At 39.6% G+C, this 24,478-nt stretch overlaps 1 protein-coding gene across 5 annotated transcripts in view; it reads right to left on the reverse strand.

Annotated features, from left to right (window-relative positions):
* Positions 1-18,103, reverse strand: part of si:ch211-1e14.1 (UPF0606 protein KIAA1549) — a 48,144-nt gene extending 30,041 nt beyond the window's left edge. For all 5 annotated transcript variants that reach the window (XM_049574770.1, XM_049574768.1, XM_049574767.1 and 2 more), the window contains exons 1-2: positions 17,916-18,103; positions 16,053-16,343 (exon numbers count right to left, since the gene is read on the reverse strand). In XM_049574770.1, coding sequence (XP_049430727.1) covers positions 16,053-16,185 — 133 coding nt within the window. In that variant the 5' untranslated portion in view covers positions 16,186-16,343; positions 17,916-18,103. The remainder of the gene's footprint in view (positions 1-16,052; positions 16,344-17,915) is intronic.
* Positions 18,104-24,478: the final 6,375 nt, after the last annotated feature.

Genomic DNA, 24,478 nt, shown 5'->3' on the forward strand with positions numbered 1-24,478 from the left:
TACAGTAAAAAAAATCATTAGACCTCTAGTTACTAGTCACACTAATGCCCCTTTTGCTAAAGTGGCTACAAAATGGAGCCATTAATCCTGAGGAAAATGTCAATAAGTGCATAAAGTGTAAGGAAATACTCACAGGCCAATAAACTGATATGATGAAAAGACTACGCTAGGCTACAATGTTGAATCATAATAAAAGCTGACATTGACTGTTTTCCTCATTTACAGTTTTAAACTTAGGGAATATGCTGACACGCATGCACTGACCATATGTTCCAAAGCCAATGAGTGGTCGTTCTGGCTCAGCACCTCGATGACCTTAGCTTTTTAGTGATACACTCCTGGGAGAACAACTTCTATCCCTTTTTTATGGTTCCTGACCTTGGAGTGATGGATGGTGCAGTTTTCAGCTCATCAGGAGGGAACTCTACCTCTTACACACAACATTAAAAACCTTAAGGGTGACATTAGACCTGCCAAAATGTAGAAATGGCAAATGTGGCTTATGCAATACATTTCCGACTTAATTTGAGTGCCAAAGGCCCTCCTCTCCATATTGCATAACACAGTGCATCATGCATGATTTAATTTGGGAAGTGCCTTGATTACATGGGTCTACATGAGCTAAAGGGAAAGAAACAGAACAATTCTTCAATAAATCATGGTAAAATACTTTTTAACAGTTTCAAGTAGCTGTATGAGTTTGCCTCTATTATATGCTTAAATGTGTTTCATACAATAATATTCAAAGCCCAAACAGAAGTTTCATGGTTCTGCTAAAAGAAACCTTTACCTTATAAAAAGCTGAAATTGGTAACATTTGTAAAAGGTTTTTTTCTTTTGCGGCACGTTGGAGCAGTGGTTAGCATTGTTGCCTCACAGCAAGAGGGTTCCTCGTTTGATCCCAGGGTGGGGGTTTGTCAGCTGGGATAGGCTCCAGTCCCCCGCGACCCCCAACAGCATAAGTTATAATAACCAGTTTAGTTACGGAAAATGAATGAATGTAAAAAGTTTTTGTGATTTTTGATGAAACTGTCATTATATTCTGACAGTCGTGCATGAGACAGTGCTTCTAATGGCACTTGCAAGAATCCATTGCAGCTGAACAGAAACAACCAATCCGAATCTAGGAAGTCTCTAACACAGCTGTCAATAATGTCAGCGGTCAAACTATCAAACTAGGCAGCGCTGATCAAATATGAATCAAGATTCTGGTAATGCATTGTCTATTTCTCACCTCAGATGTTTTCAGAAACATTTTACTGTACTGTTTAGCTGTAAAATGAGAATATTTTGTCCAGCTGGTGGGCAGTGCTTTCTAATTTTACAGCTAAACAGTACACTGAAATATGTTCCTAAATGCAGCGAGAAATAGGTAATGCAGTAACAGAATCTTCATTCATATTTGATCAGCGCTGCCTAGTTTGAACTGAAATTCACGAGCAGTGATTGACGGCTGAGTTGCAGACTCCTCGGCTCTGATCACTTTTCGTTCAGCTGTGGTGGATTAGATGTACTACTAGGAGGCAAAGGAACATTCTTATCTGTCTCATGTACTACTTTTGGGACATTGAGAGATTTTCATTAAATATGACAAAGACTTATTTTTATGACAGTTATCAACTCTAGCTTCAAAGGAATACTTAACCCACAAAATTACCATTTGTAATTCAATTAGTCATGCAATGTTTCCTTGAATTCATGAAGAAAACCTTGCTTTTCTTGCATGTCTCCATAGAAAACAGCCAAGATATTGATTCACTTTTGACTGGGTACCACATTGAACAACAGCAAAACTATATCAAAACATCTGCTTACAAACTCCCATACAACTGCAGTATAATCGAAGTCTCATTTATCCAGCCGTATGCTCAGTGCTTCCAAAACACATGCTATTCACTAAAAACCTCAGTATTGGAGTCTGGCTTTGAAGAGAGCAGAGATACATTTCACTTTCAGCTTAGTTTTAAATAGTAAGGTTTTTAGTGAAAATGCATGTGTTTGTGAAGACTTGGATTATACTGCACGAGTTGTGTGGGAGTTTGTAAGCAGATGTTTTGATATAGTTTTGCTGTTGTTAAATGTGGTCCCCAATTAATCAACAAGTTTTCCACGGAGGCATGCGAGAAAAACAAAGTTTTCTTCATAATTCAAGGTAACATGCCATGACAAATTGATATACAAATTATCATTCTGCAGGTTAAGTATTCCTATAGGCAAGGCAATGCCATCTTATGGTGCTTGGGGTTATAGATAATCAAAATGAACCATAATGTATGCATAGAGAGTTTACAAGCATAACCAGACCACATCAACACAAAAACATACAATAATTCTGTCAAGTGAGCTCAACGCAGACCACATGTCCTGAATTTCTTCTTGAAAGTAGGTCTTGAGCAGAGCAAAACTTTAAAGGCACCATTATTGCCATTGCCAGAAGCAAGCCACCAGCAGCCGCTACATAGTGACTCAGCAGCTGCTGGTAATGTTGCTGCTCTTTGTAGTGTACAGACACTCTGCAGAATCATACACACTTGAAAATAGCCACAGAATCAGCTGAGGGACATGATTATTTTTAAGGCTGGGAGCAGAGAACAGATCGCTTATAAAAAGCATCAACAAAAAAGAATATACTTCTGGAGCGTCATCTTAAATTTACTGCATCGCTTCATACAACAAGGCTGCCTCTGGCTTGGCCCAGGAGAAAACTCCCAACTTAATTATAACCTACACTGGTACCTTAATTGAGTCAACATGCTATTATAACAGAGCCCATTGGAAAGGATTTAGAAAGAGAAAGCCAAGACTTTCTTCTCTGAAGGCTAGTCTGTTCTGCACATTCTCAAAACTGCCACACAGCTCTATTACTTGCTGTGCCAAGTGTTCGAACCCCCAGGGGGTATATCACACAGCTGGGCAGATGCACACACACGCGCACACACTCTAAGCTCACTATGAGCAGTGTAAATAATATTCTTAACCGTTAATAGAAGGATGTAGTTGCCTGTTCTTTTGAGGCTGTTTATTGATGGCCTCATTTCTCAGTTTTGTGAGGAAGTTATGAATAATCACAGAGCATGGAGAGGCAGAAGCTGCAGCCTTCGGTGTGCTTCGCTCTGTCAAGTCTCCTACAGTTAACTATGAGAAAAAAACTGTATGAACTGGAATCATGATCTCAGCTGTGTCAGTCCAGTCAGTCACAGTATGGAACAAATAGTGAGTGATCAGTGTGAGTGTGTGTGGTTCTCTGATTACTGAAACTTTGCACTTGACCTTCCATTTGGCTGCAAATAAACATGCATTTTACTTGCCACAGATATATAAAAGGACAGACAAAGACTACACACAGACAAGCTCTGTGAGAGACAACGTTTGTCGGAAAAACGTGCTGATGTTTGAGGTCGTACTGTGGTACATGACCCCAAAATGTCACCTCATCTCAGCAGCACCCTACAGTGACGAACTAATTCATTTGCAGTCACATTTAGGACAATTAAACATGCATGAATGGAGGACAGAACATCTAGCTATTTAAGACAAAGACTATTATTGGCAGGTGATTGGTGGAATAACTAGTAATTGTACTCATGATGACAACTGTGAGAATGATAATGATAGTAGTTTAGGACAAGGACAAAAAACACAGACAGAATACACAGTAGAACCACAAATAAATGCTCTTTTCACAATGACGTATGTTATGAACCCTTGCTGTCATTTGAGCTCAGCTTCATTAGGTTAAAAATATAGTTATGATAGTAACCTACAAAATAAAATCCAAAACTATGCAAAGCCAATGCTGAATTTATGACTGCAGAAACACCTGCCTGATTATTCTTAATAATTAAGCAGGCATGGTCTTAATACTCGATGGCTAATTTTCAGTAATGACAGTGAAAGCTCAGCATGACAGACAACAGCCAGGCACGGAGCAAGTGAGACCGGACTGCATTAGGGCTGACATTACAGTAAGCAGAAACTGACAAAGGCCTTCAAGACTGAGCAGCGCTGCCACCTGTCCCCCGAAACTCGAGTGTGTCACACTTGGCTGGCCACGCATTGTCAGACCTGTCCATGAAACCAAGCAATGAGACCCTTGTAGTCGGACATCTTTAAATACCAGGTCACGAGAGCATAAATGTCAAGTGCTTAGCACACGTAAATGACCGTGTCCCAGTACGTTTTTTCTTCTCTCTTTCTAATCTCACTCTCCCAGTCAGTCAGTTTCTCTCTTTCGAGAATCATTTTCACAACAGATCCTCATTTCACTGCCAATAAAAACTCAACACAGAAACAGAGTCATGCTGTTATAGCATCAGCAATATCAATAAAAGTGATTAATAAACTATATTTCTAGTTTATAAAAACTCATACAAGCAGTTTAAATAAAAAATATTATCCTGTTTCCACCCTAAAAGTTACAATACCCTGTGTCATTTCCTCGTAAAACACATGAATGAAGAAATATGGCACGGTCTCATTACTCCGACAACACTGAGGAATTAATGCAGTGCGATCTTCATTTATTCATTACATGAAAAATCCCAGGCTAATGAGATTCCATTTCCATTCATCAGCCCTCCGTGTGTCTTTTAGCCTCTACTCGGTCTAATGAATAGCTGCCTTGTACATGCACTGCACTAAATTTGCATTTGGCTAAATTGACAGGTTGACGAATCCTGCAAGTCTGTGGTTGTTTTACACCGGATCTTCTACTATATGTGGCTTATAAACTGGTAGTTATTTTATTGTGTTATTACCTCCATTAATTAATCAGTCACATGATGCACAGCAGCAAATGTGGAAACAAGTGGGTATACTTTTACCTTTGCTGTTTACTAGTGTAGGGTATCTTTTTGCTGTAAACTTTAGGACATATCTTTTAGTACCTGAATTGATATAATTCAAATCTAATTGCTTCGATTCAGTCTACCTGGAGGTGCAAAGACATTAGAGTCACATTTATTGTTGTAATTTATGAGTAACTTGACCTCATATCCCTTTTTTAAGAAATACAAAGCCAAAGCGAGAAAGCAGAAAATGGCGGACGGTCTGAGATGTACCGGAATACGATCTACACCCTCACATTTTAATTCCAAAGTATGGAAACACTTTGGGTTTCACATATTGCCAGGAAAAGCAGAGCTAGGCTGCATGTAAACTCTGTCATGGGCAGGCATCGTACTGTACAGTGTAGGTGCCCAGCTTGCTAAACACCATCCAGAGCTTAATGTGGACTTAGCTAAACAACCTGCAGCAAGCCAACCGACCCTGGAATGAATACTGAATAAACTACTCAGCAGTTCAGGAAAAGCAAACTGCATCATAAAGTCAATTGCTTATTTTATCTGCAAAGACTTTAGTCCATATAACGTCCCAACCCTCACCTACGGTCATGAGCTCTGGGTAGTGACCGAAAGAATGAGATCGTGAATACCAGCAGCCGAAATGAGTTTCCTCTGTGGTGTGCCTGGGCCCAGCCTTAGAGATAGGGTGAGGAGCTCGGACATCTGTAGGGAGCTCGAAGTAAAGCCGTTGCTCCTTCGCTCGAAAGGGGTCAGTTGAGGTGGTTCGGGCATCTGACCAGGATGCCTCCTGGGCACGTCCCGTTAGAGGTGCTCTGGGCACCTTCCACTGGTAGGAGGCCCCGGGGCAGACCCAGGACATGCTGGTGGGATTACATATCTCATCTGGCCAAGAAAGTCCTTGGGGTCCCGCAGGAGGAGCTGGAAAGTGTTGCTGGGGAGAGGGACATCTGGGGTGCTTTGGCCTGCTGCCGGTCATGGATAAGTGGATGTAAATGGGTGGGTGGATGGATGGAGTCGCAATGCTTGTAGAATTGCAATATATATTGAATCAGTACCCAAATATCATGATAGTATCAGATCAGGAGATATGCATATCCTCCCAGCCCTAGTAAAGTTTTGATACATTTCCACCTATGGCAGTCGATTCAGTGAAAAACCCATTTGTCCATATTTAAGGAGATGATTACGCAAGTATAAAGCTCTTCTTGTGGCTGGGTTGATTTGCTCTGCTTCCATTTATACATCTGGTTGCAGGCCTGGATCACTGCCAGCAATCATATAAAAAGGATTCCGACGAGGGGGATTATTACTGCTGTTGGCTGATCTGATGTTCCTTTACAAAAAACCCCACAATAAAATAAAAGAGATGGAATGGGGCAGAGAGACTGTGCTGAAGGCAGACACAACTTCAGGCATCTGAAATAGCACTAACCCATTTACCCGCGATGGATATTGGCAAAATGTAATGAGATCATATATTGGATCATCACATCTCTGCACTAACCTATATATGTGTCTGACTGTTTAGAATAACTCTACAGAGGCCCAGTATGTCTGAATAACCCGGTTAGTACATATGTAAATTAAGATGTCAGAAAAACATGTTTTTTCTTATTTGTGCAGTGTTCTTATCAGCGGCACATTTTTGTTTTGCTTAATTTTACTTTGGTTTTGTTTAATCTAACCTTTGCAAAATGCTAACAGTCCGCTTCTGAAAGGGCAGTCACAGTGGAGGGACTAAATTGTATAGCTTCCTTCAACAGTCAACCAAGTAAGAATATGCTCAGATACATCTCATAATAAAGCGGGGAAGAAATGTTTCACTTCAACTACTGCTTTTATCGCAGTGCAGCTCTTTTATCTATATTCTTATCATTAGCTAAACCATATTGCTTTGGGACATGGATGAACATGACATATGCTAGGTATCAATTCTTGGATGTTTGAACTGCACCTGTATAGCACTTCTCTATTCTCGTGACCACTCAAAGCATCTTTAAACTATATGTCACACTGACCCATTCACACACTGGTGGCCAAGGTTACCAAACAAGGTGTCATACACTGATGAAACAGCCATCTGAGCAATTTGGGGTTCAGTATCTTGCTCAAGGATATTTTGAGATGCAGACTGAAGGAGCTGGGGATTGAACCGCTGATCTTCTGATTAGTGGAAGACCTGCTCTACCTCCTGAGCCTGTATTAAAATTATATGCAAGAATTTAGAATTATATTCCCAAAACTGACACTTTTTTTGAATATATTGTTTGATATAGTTTTGAAAATTTGGGGGAAAAAGTGTTTTGAATGTTAAATCTACAGAGTAAACTGTAAAAGACAGTGAAACCAGAGAATGAATAACAGTCATAGAAATACAATGAGTGTAGATCAGACACTCCCATTCAAATCAGCGTAGCAGGATGGTCAGAGTAGTGGCCATTCTTGGTGTGTACCGTTGTACCACTGTAGTGGGATTACTTCTGTATAAACTTCCACATAAGCAAACTAACTTGGAGCAAGTCGAGAATTCGCTGAGTTGAGGTTTGCAGTAACAACCAAACGTGCAGTGGAATACATTTTTGAATAAGCAAAACGTTACTTTAAAATGTTACCGTAACGTTTTTTCCCTGTTTCTTTTGTAGCTAATAATTACATGTTTTTTTAAACATGATGTTACGTTACTGTAGCTGCCTCTAAAGCGTGAGAGCTGCTGCTCAGTGGACAGCTAAAACAGAGAGAGAGACAGCAGGGATAAGCAGTTGGCAGATCAGCATTTTTTCACATCTCACTTGGCAATTAGGGGTTGATTTTGACCACACCAGAGTTGGTGATTGTTGGTACAGAGGACTAACTAACTAACTAGATGACCCACAAGACTCATTAAGACGGTCTGAGTTAGTTTTATTTTATCATAACAACTGATAACAATCACCATATTCTTGTGTACTAGTGAAATGATCATTGCAAACAGTTTCTATTCATTCTATTTCTATGAAAACAACACACAAGAACTACTTTATGCAGATAACAGTGACTAAAGCCTGCAACAATGAACACAAACAGATGTAAATCCCCCAAGTAAGATAAAATGTGATTTAGGCTTTGCTGTCCTCCCATGACTACTGATCCCAAGGCTGAAAAAGACCTGATAACGCCTGTCTGCAGACAGCACTTTGTTGATGTCTGGAATTGAATCATAGAAAATACTTTCCCCTGGTTGCATTTACTCAACCAGACATATACAGAAAAAGGCAACAAGGCAATATCCCAAACAGAATCTGTGTCCTCTAATACAGTGAAATGTTTGTGCGTGCGAGAGTTGACAGACACAACAGTAATGTTCACAGCAGCATTTGCAGAACACGAAAAGGGCAACGAATGTGTTTCTGTCTCCGTCTGCTTCACTGCGACTGGCTGGGTGAAGCCCAAATATGATTTGCCTGATGAATGGATGAGTGTGCTATTTTTTGAGTGGAAGAGACCAGAGCTTCCAAGCTACAGGCGGGCTGTATTGATCTTAGTACAAACAAATTACACATGACTAAGATACGAGGTCCAGCTGAGCTGTTCAATACTAATTTTCAAGGCATATTATAAGAACCAACCTACCTTTGATGATCAGAATACGGTTTCTATAGCAGCCAAACAATCAGCCAAGCAGCTGTGAAACACAGACGGTGCTCGTGTGTGCACACATGCACCCACCACACAGAATAATGCACATGAGCACACATACATTCCTGTGTGTGCCGAGAAACCTGAGATACCAATTACAGGGCCCTCTAATGATATCATTTCCTATGTTTGCCAGACTGCTTATTGCAAAAAAAAAAGTTATTTAATGGTTGTCTAATTTGAAAAAAAAAGGAAGAGAGAGAAGAAAGGGTCTTTTGGTATTAATGCTAGCTAACTACAACCCCACACATGGTTCTGTTTTCAGCTAAGCCCCTTGCGTGACTGGCTCTTTTCAGTTGGCAGGAGCTGCGTATGCTGAGTGCAGTCGAACAATCAAGATACGGCTGTGTTGACATTTGGTTTATCGGGGAAGCTTTTAAGATGGGAAAGATTCCATTGTTTTTATCAGTGGAGTTCAATTAGATCAAGCTCTCCTCCAAAGCTCAAGCAGGCCCCCCACAAAAAAAAAAAAAAAAAAAAAAAAACTTTATAAGGGGTGCGTTTATTACAAACCTATACCAGTTGCTTTCCGGTGCGCATACTTGTCATATTTAACCTACATCAAATATATATATAAGTAAAAGATGAAAGAACAATTTAAATCAATGAAGCGATGGTTAAAATACTAATCCAGCTTCTGCCATGATCTGATAGGTCAGTAAAGTTAAAGCACAACTAAAAGTTTTGTAGTTGGAGAGGCTGCATGCATCTACGGTAAATTAATTCAGTGGTCTGATGTGGCCAAAAATGAGCATGAGGATGGAGACCTGACTGAGGTCATGCCTGCACTTCATCAAATATTCATGTGACCCTTCTTGTGTTTTCCTGAGGGAATATTTTTAAAGATAAGAGAAAGGGGAGAGCAAAAAGAGGGGGAGCAGGATAAGGGGGAGGGGAGTAGTACAAGAGTACAATTGAGGAAAGAGGAAGAGAGGAAACACAGGGAGCATGAGGGAATCTGAGTTAGCTGTAAGGAAAGTTGACTTTTCTAAACATTTTTAGTGAGTCTTTGGGGATTTGTAGCATGTCAGGCTCCTGTATAACAAATTTAAGGACTTAAGAAGTTTATAATAGTTCCACAAAAGACATACAAACTCACAGGAGTCTCCCTAGAATTCATGGCTATGATATTACCAATTTCAAAGTGGATTTTGATGGTGCAATGCCAAAGTGTCATTCTTTGAGAAAAGCCCTGCACTGTGCACACAAGGACAAGCACACACACAGACACACACTGGGAACACTCCTTTACTCTCTGCAGTCCTGATTTTCTTCGAAAGACAGGAAGGCAAAGAGTTGTAACCAGAGAGGCCCAGAGGACTGTGTCACTCAGCACCCTCCTCTACTTTGCCTCAACCCTCCCAGCACAGGCCACTCTCAGGCTTTAGGTCCTGGGAGAACAAACACTGTCTACTGAGTTAGGTTAAGCTCTCTCATATACATGTGAGCAGAGAAGGAGAATATCTGTGCAGGATTAAGCCAAATACTTAACTGTTAGGTCTCAGAGTAGTTGCTGTGATGTTGAAAGATCCAAAACAAAATGATTTAGCCTGGAGAAGCTCAAAAGAGGCCGTGCTGAACCGCACCATCTGCTCTGATAAATATATAAATAATCAGCTGCAGTTCATCAGAGCACATATAATAGTGATTTGGGCTCGGCACAATATGGCCTCAATGTTGCCTTCTGTCAAACCGTGAACTTCGCATTGCACACTTCAAGCTCTCAACACTGACAGGCTGTTAGCACGAGAAACTGTGCACACAGTTAGAGCAATCTATTTGTAATAAACAGAGGAGAACTGTTTCCATTCAGATCACAGGCTCAGTTTTAAAGCTGTGATTACAGACACACACAGAATCACTTTAACAAGGAATAGCTTGCATTTGGTGACTCTCTAACAATACAGATCAGTGCCAAAATGTGAAATGAGTGTTACAAAACTTATTTTTGTTATTTGAAACCTAAATAAACAGCTATTCTATGACTTAAGATAATGAATTTAAAATGAAAAAAATATATATAATGTTAGCTGTGATCCTTGTATCCTTTACATGCTTTGCAATGCATCACATAATGCAAAGCAAATTAATATAAAACAATATGCACTAAATATCAAATACTCACAAGCATCCTAAAAACTTGTATACATACTTATATTGTGCCTTCATATTTATTTTTATTTGCTAATTAAAAAATCCAAACAGCATGGTTGAAGCAGTTAAGACATCATAACCAGGTAATTTATGTATAACTACTGATTAAATCTGGCAAATAAATAAAAAACAAAAAAATACTGATGAGTTGTTTGAGTCTTTGATTAAATGAGACTGTTGTTCACAATATTCATACAATGTTCGGACACTTGTAGGATGCTGAAACTGCAGTGGAAAATTGCCTTGGTAAAACACACAAAAAAAAGTTACTCAAAATCACTAACAGATGTACACACTCAGGCCCCCACTATGGTACCTTCACATCACAACCTACCACTATGATGCAGGTAATAGCGGACAACTGGAAAAAATTAGATAAATGAGATTAAAGCCATCCTCAGAAAAGCTGACTATGTAAAGTATAATAAATATATATACTATAATAATTTTGATGTGAGAATGTATCAGAAAAGATAACTATGGACACTGATTATGAAGTGGAAGAATAACATTATAAAGGAGTTATCAAAATGTGTCTGTCTATCACTGACCCACCCTTGACCAGCAGACCAGCTTCCACTGCTCTCCATGCAGCCAAATAACACTGGGAGAAGCCAGCGGGACAGAAATGCAGGGTCAGCCACCAGCTGATTTCCAATAGATCTTTCTGGTCAAGCTGCAGGCCTGGTGAGAGCAAAAGTACCCACTGTTTGACTTTTGATAGGTTCTACCCATTGATCTGCAACTGGCTCCCAGCTCTAATGAATAATGAATGGCCATATTGTCATCCCACACAGATCACATTTCACATGGCAACGGACTGCACTGGTAATTAGCCAGGACTTTGCTGGCCTGCAGCTTGCTGTGTTGAACTTGCCAGCCACTGCAGTGCAGAGAGGGAGAGACCGTTGAAATGAAATTGTGATGGCACTTTATAGTATCGCATATAAAGTGTCTGATTATATCCTATACGTTTGCAAAGATCTTTCATTTCAGATCTAGGGTTTAGATATGGAACTACTTCTTTCACAGAAATTGAGCAGAGGACCAGAAAGACAAGAGAAGCAGGGAAGTAAGAAAGAGGGAAATTACTGTATGATGTCGGGTCTGGAGGAACAATTACATGTAGGTTGGCTATGCTCTATTTGACCTAGAAACTATAAAGTGTGCTTTTCTGGAGTCTGGAAGAGAAAAGCTGTGCGGCTGGTGATTTCACTGTTGAATTACACAATGGAAACACAGTTGTCATCACGAGCATGAATTCAGTGAACTGTATAGTGATGGTAACAATGATGAGCACCTGCTGTCAGGAAATAATTAGGGTTATTCAAACAAATTTAGGGCAAAAAGTTGACCGTACTCTTTAGGGGTTTATAGTTAGATCTTTAGCTATGACACACAATATTTTTTCAAAAAACTGTAAATATTACACTAATTAAACAGTCCGAAAGAGGGTACACTTCTTGCCAGTACCACACCTTAATCGAATCCCTATTGAACAAATCTTTCACAGTCATATAAAGTCATATTAGAACTTGATTTCTCAACATAAAATACCTAAAATATTTTTGTTCTTAATATAATAATTGGCAAAGGAAAGTAAAAGCTGAGATTCCTAAACATCAAAGGAATGCTATTTAAAGGATTAGGCAAAATTAAACCCAGAGCAGTGATGTTTTTGCCCTTGAACGTTTCAACAGTATGGGCCAAAGATGGTCCAGTAAATCTGATGTCAAAGCCCCTGTCATGATCAGTGAATGACAACAGATGGCAATTTCTACACTTTTTAAACAAAGGAGCCATTCACCATAAAAACATACAAACAATTAGCTGTCACAGAGCTGATAATAGTGCTGTTATTTAGTGATGTAAGCTAAGCCTGTGCAAACAATTTGTTTACATCTAAAGGACATTAGACAAGCTTGAAGGAAAAACGTTTTTTCCTGATTCAGCTTCTGCACACTTGAATTATGTTACGGATTTCCACAACTCTTACATAACAGTTGTATTTTCTTTTTACAATTACTATTGTTAGAATTAAAAATGCTCGAGGCCCATCCCTTGATCTTCCGTGTATGCATCAGTAATTTAGAGTGCTTAAAACAGACAGGCTAATTCAGAACAGCATGCAATTGTCTAAAATCGGTCCAAACCATTACTGATAAATGTATTCTCTTAGGAGGCTGTGGTTTGCAGTCTGCCACAGGAAAACTGCCTATGAGATGCTGCTCAAAGTGTTTAGTATTTAGCTTATCATGATCATGCAATCATTACAAAATATCAATAAAGCCAGCCTATCTGCTTTGGCAGAAGATTCATTCCCATCAGAGATGAGGCAACCCTGATAAAACCTTTGTGCAAACGAAGTAATTATGCTGAAATACAGATCATAAAGGGCGGTTAAACACTAGAGCTTACTTTTAATATTGCCCCATTCTTTTACACAGATTGAGTCACTTGCTAAGTGAATGAGAACCAGTAAAGTATACAGTATGTCACACCAGCCCACTTTTTAGACACCAACTAAATGAGCAAGACACCAAGAAGAGAAGGAAACTGGTTATCCTATATCTCATGGAAGTTTCGGATAAAAAACTGAAAACTTCCCTCTGCAAGCTTTGTTGAACAGCTATCATTGACACATAAAGTCAAAATGTTTTGGTGTGAGTCACAGAGTGTTGGAGATATTGGCTGTAAAGACGTCTATCTACTTTCAATATAATGGAATTAGATAGCTCTCAGCTTGTGGTACTCAAAGTGCCAAAAAAATTAATTTGGAAAACTCAATAGCAGTGTCTCTATCCAGAAATCATGACCCAGTTACTCAAGATAATCCACAGACCTTGCTGTGAGCAGTTTCATGTAGGCACTATTTTCTTAGTCCTGAACAACACCCAAGGGAGAAATGAAGCCACCACAAAAAACTGCAGTTCTTTGAACGGCCACTTGAGGCTGGCTCCTGAAGCGAGTCAGTCCCCATAGACACCCACGTTAAAATGTCTAACTTTAAGGCAGAAATAAACATGTTCACAGTCTGGTACATAAAACAGTTTCAGTCTCTATAGCAAATTTTAACAGTCATGACAACCATACATGGGTAAATTTTTATATAACTTATCTGTTAACATTTTATTAAGGCTTAAAAATTAGGCACAATAAAGGGACGGCTGCTTTGAGTGACAGGCTGTCTGCTGATCGTGTCCTCAGCTTCTCAGTCAGATCTACCTCTCGCTCCTCAACAGCGCCAGCCTCTTGGCCAAATATGGTCATTTTGGACTCCCAAAAACCAAGATGCAGCGGTTGTAATGTTGAAATCAAGGCTTCAAAACAGGATTCCACCAAACAATTGGTGACATCACCATAGCCAAGTCCATTATTTTTATAGTTTATAAACTACACCTGCCAACTGTATCACTGTGCATAAGGAAGCATGCATCTACTGCTAGTTCACCCAGCAGCACTGAGTTAGCTAACATTACAGCTCAGCTGAAGAGGACGCCATTCATGTTTACATCTTGCGCTGTCACAGACACGAGCCTCTCATCCATGAGTAGATGCACACTTCCTTCTGTGCTGTGATATGGTTGGTGGGTGTAGTTCGGTAGAAAGAAAATAGTTCCTATATGAAACTGCTCACACGGTCTGTGGATTATCTTGAGTAACAGGGTCATGACTTCTGGAAAGACACATTGCTGTTGAGTTTTTCAAATGCATTTTTTTGGCGCTCCAACACCACAAGCCGAGTGCCATCTAGTTCCATTATAGTTGAAAGAAGGCAGATACTTCTATGGCCGATATCGCCAACACTCAGTGACTCACACCAAAACAATCTAGATTGATAAATAGTGCTACAGATAAAAGGAAGAATATATTTTTGATTTTGGGGTGAACTGTCCCTTTAAAGTAAATGTGCGATGAGCAAAAACAGCAATAGAAACTTCTTTGTGGTTTCTAGGTATAGAGTTGTGGCGTTACAGTTGTTATACCATAACAGCCCATCCTAGCTTTAGGAGAACCATCTCCACAGGAGGACTAAATGCAAACTAGTCAGCAAACACACAGCTGATTAAGTATTAGCAAAAGCAAAATGGTGGAATTTTGTCTCCACCACGTCACTAGTCTGACAAAATCTGAGATATGACTTGGGTTATCTCTTCCAAGGGCCTCACAAATGCATTAGCAGTGAACTGACGACAGCTGGTAACCTACATTACTGGTCATCACATTAAAAATGCTGTACATGGAGGTGTTCATCACAAGAGTTTACAATTTACTAATTCCTGTATTCCTGCACAAGGCTTTCACCCCGGCACTTACTACATAATCCTATTACAACCTAATATCGTGGGTTTTTGGCTGCTCTTAAAAACGTGCTCCTTTAACTGGGCAATGTGTAGGGGGAGGGGTGTCGCTGGGATCATGTCACTATCTATAAAAGTAAGCCTGAGGAAAACACCCATCAAGTGGATGGATTTAGACCCTTTCTCTTTCCCTAATTACTGGAAAGTGGTTTAACTCTACAGTCTGTGTACTTTAGGGATAGAGCCACTTCAGCTATTGTGAAAATCCTGCATCAAATATATGACTGCCTTCATTATGAATATCACAACTACCCAAGGTCACACAGCAACCTTGAGTTTGTTTTCAAGAAAATCAAGACATTGGGAAGTGCATAATGAGGTCAACTACCAGACATAGACTTATTTTGTTGCATATGCCACAGAACTAAGGGCAAAACAAACAGCAGTAGCTCTGTTAGGGCTATATGTCATCTATCACCTCATTTCTTTGTATTATGGGGCTGACAAGCTTTAAGCGAAAGAGCTGGTAACAGCATAAAGGTTAAGATAGTGAGCTTATGACTGGAAGGTCGCTGGCTAAGTTGGCCTTGAGCAAGGCACATAATAAACCCAACTGTACCAGTGCAGCTGCTCAGCGGCCCACAAACAAGACTGTGGTTGTACTAAGCATCTGCTAGATGTGTAAAAGCATTGCTGAAAATAACAACTCATGCTTACCAAACCTATCCTTAGTCAATTCAGTCCTTAGACATTCAGGTTTACTTTCAGACTAGTTCAATTTATAGAGGTATTTAGACAGATTAAGTGATACACCCTAAAAATGCTGGGTTCTGTTCCACAAATACCACCTTCACTGTTTTCGTTTGTTGATTTGCCACCTCTTACTCTAAAATAGGAAACGGTAGTGGGTATTTTTGTCCTTCAAAATGATCTCAGTAGCTATTTCTGGTTTGCATTTATCACCTCACAATTCCAACTTGAGCTGAACTTGGTGTCTGTTACTTGTCGATGTTCTTCAAAGCTAACTGATGTTGTACACAGTGCTGTGGCAGTTACACAACACAATGTACAAATGAGGAGATCATGTTGTGTGAGTAAGCGAAAGGTGTTCTCTTACCTGCAACAGGTGAGTCAGCTGCGATCACTGTTACTAACACCGTCATCCCCAGAAACACTGCACGCAGGCCATGGGCTTGCATGAGAGCCTTGAACATCACCACCAAACCCACAGAGGAGACTAAACCTGCCATGGTACGGCGGGGGGGAGGTCAAGGCATTTCATCCAGTTATGAAGAGAAGATTCATGCCGAAGGGATAACGAAGGTTTGGGTTATTTCAGGGTGCCTGGTTTGGACTCCTTTAGTTTAAGGCTCCTCCTTCCATAACATGTGTTCGTAATGAAGAATGGCTGAAAACAAAGAGCGACAGTGTGACACTCAAAACACAGCAACCATATTTTCTCTTAGTACTTGAGAATCAATTGATTCATCAGTGATTTTCTGAAAACAACCATTGCAACAGAGACTTTATTATTCAAAACCTTCATTTGATTTTAGTTAAATTCTGTAAGCACAAAATTATGGCAATACCCGTAAATCCTGCAATAACAGAGCCAGATAGTTTAAGTTTACTCTTCTTGAACTGATTTTTTTCCAGAGGTAATAAGTCATTCTATTTCTTTAGTTTATTTAAAGTTATTACCTACATTTTTCTTAATTTATGTGCTGGGCCTTTCATAAACTATAAGTTAATGGTAGGTTTAATTTGGATTCTAATAATAATTATAATACATTTTATTTATAAGCGCCTTTCAAGTCACCTAAAGACACACATAAAACCAGATATGGCAGTCATCACATAAGAGACAACAACAAACTAATGATAATAGCAAAGAACAAACAACAGCAATAATGACAGGCAGATACAGATACATTCTCACATTATGAAATCTTGTAATATGTTAATGTTGTTGTTGTATTGTTGTTGCTGTTGTTATTGTTGCAATGACTTGATGTTGTGTTGTCTTGCTATTGTTATTACTAAAGCTCTTGTGTCATGAATATGTTCTTTCCTGTAAATTTTTCTTTAAATATATAATAGTGTCTTAGAAATTATTCCATTTCCTGTCCAGGGCCTACAGATGAAAATGAGCTTATAGCTAACACTGGTGCAGCTAAGTAGCTGTGCACTGTCCCAGTTTAATTAAAATAACATAACATAATATAAAAAATAAAAATAAATTAGATAACATATTCATAAACCACAAATTATGTATGTTTGCTATGGATGTCCTCACTTTCACACAAAAATGCAATGCATCACTCTAAAGAAGTACAATAAAACACAAAATGTTAAAATAAATAAAATTTGGAGGGTCTGTTTTGTGTCTTTACACAAAATATGCAATGCATCTTTCCACATCAGCAGTAATAATATAAAAGACCCATGTTGCAATAAATAACAAAAAATGGGGGTTTGTGTTTGTACAGTGAAAGAAAAGGGACACATTTCATGCACATGGCCAACCAACCAGGTCAATCTAAGGCAATGTTAATCATATTAGTTAAATAAACATAAATGAGGAGTTATTATACCATTAGATAGACTAAACTATGTCTACATGGGCTGATAACCGTCTAGCGTGGCGACCAAGGCAGATAGGGACCTCTCACAGCCCCAGCTCAGACTTCATCCCCCGGCTATGTGGCTAGCTCTCAGCGGGTCTCATCATGATACAGTCTCTTGTCCTACATCCCGTCCCGTTACTTCCAAGTTTAACGGTCATGTGGCTCCTCATACGGCCAGACAAAGCAGGTTACATCCTTCATTTCAGTGTCACAGCAACATGCTAAAACGGGTTAGCTAACATACTTTGGTCATATTTCCCTGAGCTAGCTTTGAGTGCAGATAACACGAATTTTTTCCTCCTTTCCCCCAGCCATTCCTGTCAGCCTGCTCATAGCTGCGCATTCAGACTTACCAAAAAAAGGGAGCTCCAGCTCTGTCAATTCCTTTGTCTGGGTCACGAGAAATATCCCTGTTTGAAATAAAAATGCGTCGTCATTAACCTTCATGTAACCACCTGCCTGCGTGTGGAGTTATTTCAGTGTAGACCGTGCAGGAGCTGGTAGCTGGCTTTCATCTGACACTCTTTTGATAACAATTACCTTCTCCCGTCCTGAGGATTGGGTTAGCCCCGCCCCCTGTCTGATCTGATTGGTTTATAATTTACCCAATCCGGCTCTCATTGGCTGCAGCTCGCTTCTGTCATAAGGGGGTTTTAAAATTAGGTTGGTCCTTCTCGACTGGCGTCTGCGGCTTCCACGGCAACGTTGCCTCATGCGATGATGCACTTATATCCACGGATGGATATATCAACGTCAGCCTTTTTATTGGCTGAGTAGAGTTTACCGTGTCATGCTGAAAGAAAGCATCAAGAGTTATCAAACAGACACCGTCTCTTTTGCTGCACGGATTTTGGTGTAGCCTTCATGTTGCACATCTGAGCCTGGTAATTTACAATCCCATCAACATTTATAAGCCAACTCATGCACAGTGTTGACAGGTTTCTGTTGGCGAGACACAACATGAATGCACACTTCGTTTCTATTGTACTGCATGAGTCAGTCAGGAAGCATAAATGCTCCAAATAACAAAGGGCGTGTACGGCCTGAGACATGCCCCCTCGGTGCATGCTGTAATCACCTTGCTTAGCAAGGTTTTGTGGTTGAAAATAAATGGAGATGATCAGCATAACCTAATCACGTCAGTGCCAGTTTGCAGACGCTAACATTTTGGTGCACACCTCCACCTAGTGGCAGAATAGTATGACTCATGTTGCTGATACCAGATCAGCTTTCTTTCTCAGTCAAATCCAGTGACCCATTTCTGTACATGTAGCAGCAGGTATTGTCTGTGCCATGGTATCATAAAATGCTTATGTCTGTTTTTTAAACATGATTTGAAATTGTTGAGATAAAAATTATTGACATATTGTGCTTTTTACCTTACTACCTTTATTTGACAGCAATCGTTACAGCTACTAGTAACTTTCCAGATTTAGATTTTAAGATACAAAATAGATAGATAGATAGATAGATAGATAGAAACTCCTAGACTTCCAACCTGCCGTCGCTGGAAGGAGCTGAATAGCCTTATTGCCTGGCGGTCAAAAGACTTCCTCAGTTTGTCTGCTGAGCAGAACTGGAAGCAAAGCCTGCCACTGAACCAACCCCTCTGCTTAGTGAGAGGCATTGTCCATGATGGACAGCAGTTTGTTTAGGGTCCCTCTCTCTATAAACAACACAAGGAAGTCCAGCTCTGTGCCAACTACAGAGCCTGCTCTTCTCACCAGCCTGTCCAGTCGAATAGTGTCCCCTTTGATAATGCTGCCACCCCAGCACACCACAGCATGGAACAGAATGCTGGCGACAACTGACTGGTAGAACATCTGCAGAAGTTTTCTACAGATGTTGAAAAACCCTAGCCTCCTCAGGAAATAGAGCCCTCTCTGTACTTTCCTGTGGAGAGTGTCAGTGTTTGCTGACCAGTCCAGTTTGTTATCCAGCTGCAGCCCCAGGTATTTATAGGTCTTGACCACCTCCACATCAACCCCCTCGATGGAGACTGGTTACAGATGGGGTCTGGTCCTCCTGAAGTCCACCACCATCTCTTTGGTCTTAAAGGTGTTCAGCTGTAGATGGTTTGACCTGCACCATTTCACAAAGTCCTCCACCTGTCTTGTGGTTGTGGTTGTTTGTAATCATATTGTGTCTCTTTGAGATTAGTCTGTGTCTCTTCGCGGTATATTAGCATCTTTTGTTGGTCATTCTGTCTGTCTTTGTAGTTTTTCTGTATCTTTTTGTAGTTCCTTTGCATCTTTTCGTGGTCATTTTGTGTCCTTTTGAAGTCTTTATCTGTCTCTTTGATGTATATTTGTGTCTTTTTGCATCACTGTTTCTCTTGGTAGTCATTTTGTGTCTCTTTATAGCACCTTTGCATGCCTTTGTTGTCGTTTTGTGTTTTTTTAAGGGTCAACTTGTGTCTTTTGAGGTATGTTTGTGTCTTTTTGGTCATTTTTGTCTCTTTGTAGTAATTTTGTGTCTCTTTTAAGTTCCTTTGCACCTCTTTGTAGTTGTTATGTGTCTTTTTGAAGTCATTATGTGTCTCTTGAACATATATTTGTCATTTTTTGTCATTTTGTGTCTCTTTATAGCACCTTTGCATGCCTTTGTTGTTGTTTTGTGGTTCTTTAAAGGTCAGTTTGTGTCTTTTTGAGAAGTGTCTGTCTTTTTTGGTCATTTTGTGTCTCTTTGTGGTGATTCTGTGTCTCTTGGTAGTTTCTTTGCATCTCTTCATAGTCATTGTGAGTCTCTTCCTGGTCGATATGTGTTAATATGAGTGACATTCTGCAGGGGAATGCCAGGGGGCCCGTGAAACTTTGGGCAGTTGTACATACATGTATTAATATAACACGCACAGTGGCCATGTGTCTGTAGAATGAGGACTTTTACTTTTGATGCTTTACAAACAAGTACTTCTAGACATTTTCGTGTAATGTAGTATTTCTAAATAGTAATATTTCTACTTTTACTCGCGTAAGAGGACAGAATTTTCTTCCACTGCTGTATTAAATGCCTCATTTTGGGGTCACTTTAGCATGGTGCAAAAGTGACATAAGTGACAACAGCTGTATACATGGCCTTTAAATAAAAAAAAAAAAACAAAAAACATTTTGAAGTACTCATGTGTAGTTTGCTTATTATTGTATATACATTTTTTTTAAAGAGTTAATATGCTCAAGCAGTCACAACAAACCTGAAACACTGACACACACACACACACACACACACACACACACACACACACACACACACTACAGTAGGAAACAGGAAACAGGTGCCGTGACTTAACAGTTTAATGTAAATCCAAGACAAAGTGTGATTACATTTCTACACATATACAATATGCATATGTGAGCATACAAATTCTCATTAATAACTCGATTCACCTCGGAGACCGAAAAAATGATCAAAAGTAACAGTGAATAACAAGCTATAACATAGTTCACCACAACGCGAGCCCCTTCTCACCCTACAGTTAGTAAAGAGGACAATTAAAATAACTATATTCTTCTATTTGACGAAGCTGTTTGTCTGTTAAAATCCTCCTGTGAAATTTACAATGCTATCATTAGTTTTTTCGAAGCCTAATATAAATTCACTCCATTTTTCTACAACGAAAATGATTAAGAGAAGCACACAACATCATAATGGTAACACAAGCGCTTAGTAGCAAGTACTCAACTTGTTAGGAGGTTTAATTAATCCTTCTTCTTATTGTCATTATTATATTTATTTAAACATTCTATAAAGCCAGTAAAATATCCATTCTCATAACATACTTAATAATATTAGGCTAAGGAACAGGGTATACATAGAACGCTACGTCAACAGATTGAAATAATGAGACATCACACCCCAATAAACAAAAGTAAATAAGAAAAAGACAATTAACAGAGAAGTATACTAGGAAATACTGCAGCACACATTAGCTTTATCGACAAAGAATGAGATTTTACACCATTGAGAAACCATACAGCAATGGACACAAAAGGGGGTCAGGGTTTGATGCACTCTTAGGTCTTTAGAAAATGTAAAAATTATTGAGCTACTCTGATTTACAATTTTGAGAATGTACCAAAAGGGATTTTGACTTTGACATGACCTCTAGCTTTAGATGAATTATTTTGCAGCGTAAACAGGCTTTGAATGCAGCTTTGGTCTACCACTCCTAGATTCCATTTATTAACACCACAAAAATAACTATCTTTGGCTAGAAATCTCTCTCTGAAAGTTAAGACGGGGGAAAGCTACATTTTCGTTTTAGTTATGTAAAGTAGGATCTTACAACCCAGCAATCTGGGGATTTAAAGTGGTTAATATTAATCCACATCCTTGCCTGGTTTTACACAAATTAGAATAAATGAAGATGGTAGGAACACAATTGTATTTCAATCAGTTTTGGTTTTTATAATCCACACATGGTAATCATCTGACACCCTCTATCAGCGATGGCATCAAACCTTGACCACCTCACCCTGAATTCCCCCGAGGAATAACCAGCAAAAGGAGCAGATCTCCTCAACGAAAAGTTAAAAAAAAACAAAAAAAAAAAGACATACACTCTCATCCGTAAGGGCTTTAAGAATGCTTGTGTAGATTATGAATTTCCTGGTGACAGAGACTACATCAGCTCATGATTAAACCACCTATCACCTGTTCCTAACCCCTTTGTACTTTGGGAGGCAGCTGCGACTTTGCCAAACAGTTTACACCGTACGAGTGCACAGGTGGATGTTTCGGGGTTGTCTGTTTGTCTGTCTGAAGACTAATGTTGCACTGTGCGCCATCACGCTCTCAGGAATGTTTCTCAGTGTTTGCAAAGCTCCCGGAGGAGCAGTATTCACGATATGAGCAACGCTGGAAGTTTGGGTGTATTTTATGGGAGAACGCCAGGCCCCATAGAGAGTGAGACACTGCCTTGTTGAGTTTCGTCTAATTCAAATGTCACCTTAAAACCTTTAGAGGTATTGTTGGTTATTTGGAAGGCAGTACTCTAACAGTAAAGTTGCTAGCTGGGAAGGCTACACTCACCTGGACAACACAAAACATCTTTAACACTCTACTTAAGCACATTTTGGTAATTGTAAGGTCACTCGATCTACGTTAATGCTCACATTTCTGATTCCCCTTTTTTTATAAAACACAAAACATTGGTTATGTGAAACAGAGTAATAGACAAAGGTATCATACACATCAAGTCTTTTTCCACACAATTGCGCATACAGGGCTTCTCTTAATTGTCATTTGAGAAAATAGCGATTATTTGATTACCCCTAATCGTGAGGACAGTGGTAATTTTACATTACGTCTCTTGTATGGACTTTTGCTGGAGATCATATAATTATTGCATCATGCATGGCCACAAATGGTGTAGAAATTAAATGAGCGGTCACCCACTGAGAAAGATCTAAAGCCATTTCAGATGCCGCAGGTCACACATTACATTCATTTTGTGCGGGTGACCATGGTTTTTAAAGGTATAGTTGGTACTTTTTTTTCTTTCTTTTTGTTTTTTGATTAATTCATCTTTACAGGTCATTCTATTCCATGGCACGCTAATGTAAAACAAACTTTTCTTGAAGTTTACAAATTTCATACAACACCAATAAAGCTACAACATCAACAACGTTAAAAAAAAAAAAAAAAAACTGGCTTAACAATTTGGAGAGAGGTTAGATAATTATTGATCATTCAACCATGACTGGGCGTGAGTGTGAGGAGTAATGAAAGTAAAACAAACCAAAAAAAAAAAAAAAACCACAGACTGCAGCTCTTCTCATAGTTTAACATTCTGATTCTAAACAAATTAATGAGTGTGCTGTATGCGTTAAGTGTTTTAAATCCTGCTTGTGTACTTGTAAGTCATACGCACACATGCATTTGCTTGTCCTCACAAAAAAAAAGAAAAAGCACTTGTAAAGCATTTAAATATGAGACCAGAAGTTATTGCCTGTCTTCTCTAGCAACGCTGCGGAGGATTGCTTGTACTGTACTGTGCTGTGCTGTACATGATCGATCTGTTGAATTCTTTGGTGGGAGGAGCGAGGAAAAAAAGAAACAGTCCTAGTGTGGCAATGCTATCCCCGTGCTGACAGGAGAGGGGGACAGGACAGCAGTGTAGCATGGGTAACGCCAAATTCCCTCAAACAGTGGAATGTTTCAGTAGTCTGTCTCGTAACAGAGGAGCTAAAAGACTTCAATGGAAAATCATCTCCCTTATGCGTGCGTGTGCTTAGGCCCCAGTGACCTAGTGGAAATTAAGTCGATAAAATAAAAGAAACAACAGAACAAAGAAGAATGATGTAACCAGCAACGTAGTATGTAATCACATCTTTAACTACCCGGACCCTGGGCTTGCATGCTGGAGCTGACTGGGAGTGGAGAGTTGTGGGGGGAAAAGTACCAGGATGACAAACAACTCCGGGGCCCGCTGAGGGATTTTTTTTTCAAGAGATTGTTGTTTTTCTGGATGTGGCACCCTCGAGCCAAAACGTCTATCTATAAGGGCCTCATTGGATTATCATCGACTCAACACTTACTACCATCAGCAGTGTCGCAACACTTTACACCGGTGCACCCACCTCCACGGAATACTAAATATTACTGTACATCAACCCCCAGGTTACAAAATAGAAATGAGCCTGACATATAATAAAAACACACGCACACACTCTGATAAAACATCCACAAGAATTATTGCAACAATCTCTAAAAAATAAACACAACATGTACTACAGCCATGTCAAAAAAAAGTTCAAGATAATGTTAAGTTAAAAAAAAAAAAAAACACTTCAAATGCAAGTACTATGGCATACCATGAAGGAGAGGGGGGAAGGCTTTCACTAAAACCACCAGCAGTACTGATGTGCCTACGTTCAAGAGGACAAAATGAACAGAGGAGACTATTTGTATCATTGGC

This window comes from Epinephelus fuscoguttatus, linkage group LG4 (genome assembly GCF_011397635.1).
Source record: "Epinephelus fuscoguttatus linkage group LG4, E.fuscoguttatus.final_Chr_v1".
Classification (NCBI taxonomy): Eukaryota; Metazoa; Chordata; class Actinopteri; order Perciformes; family Serranidae; genus Epinephelus; species Epinephelus fuscoguttatus.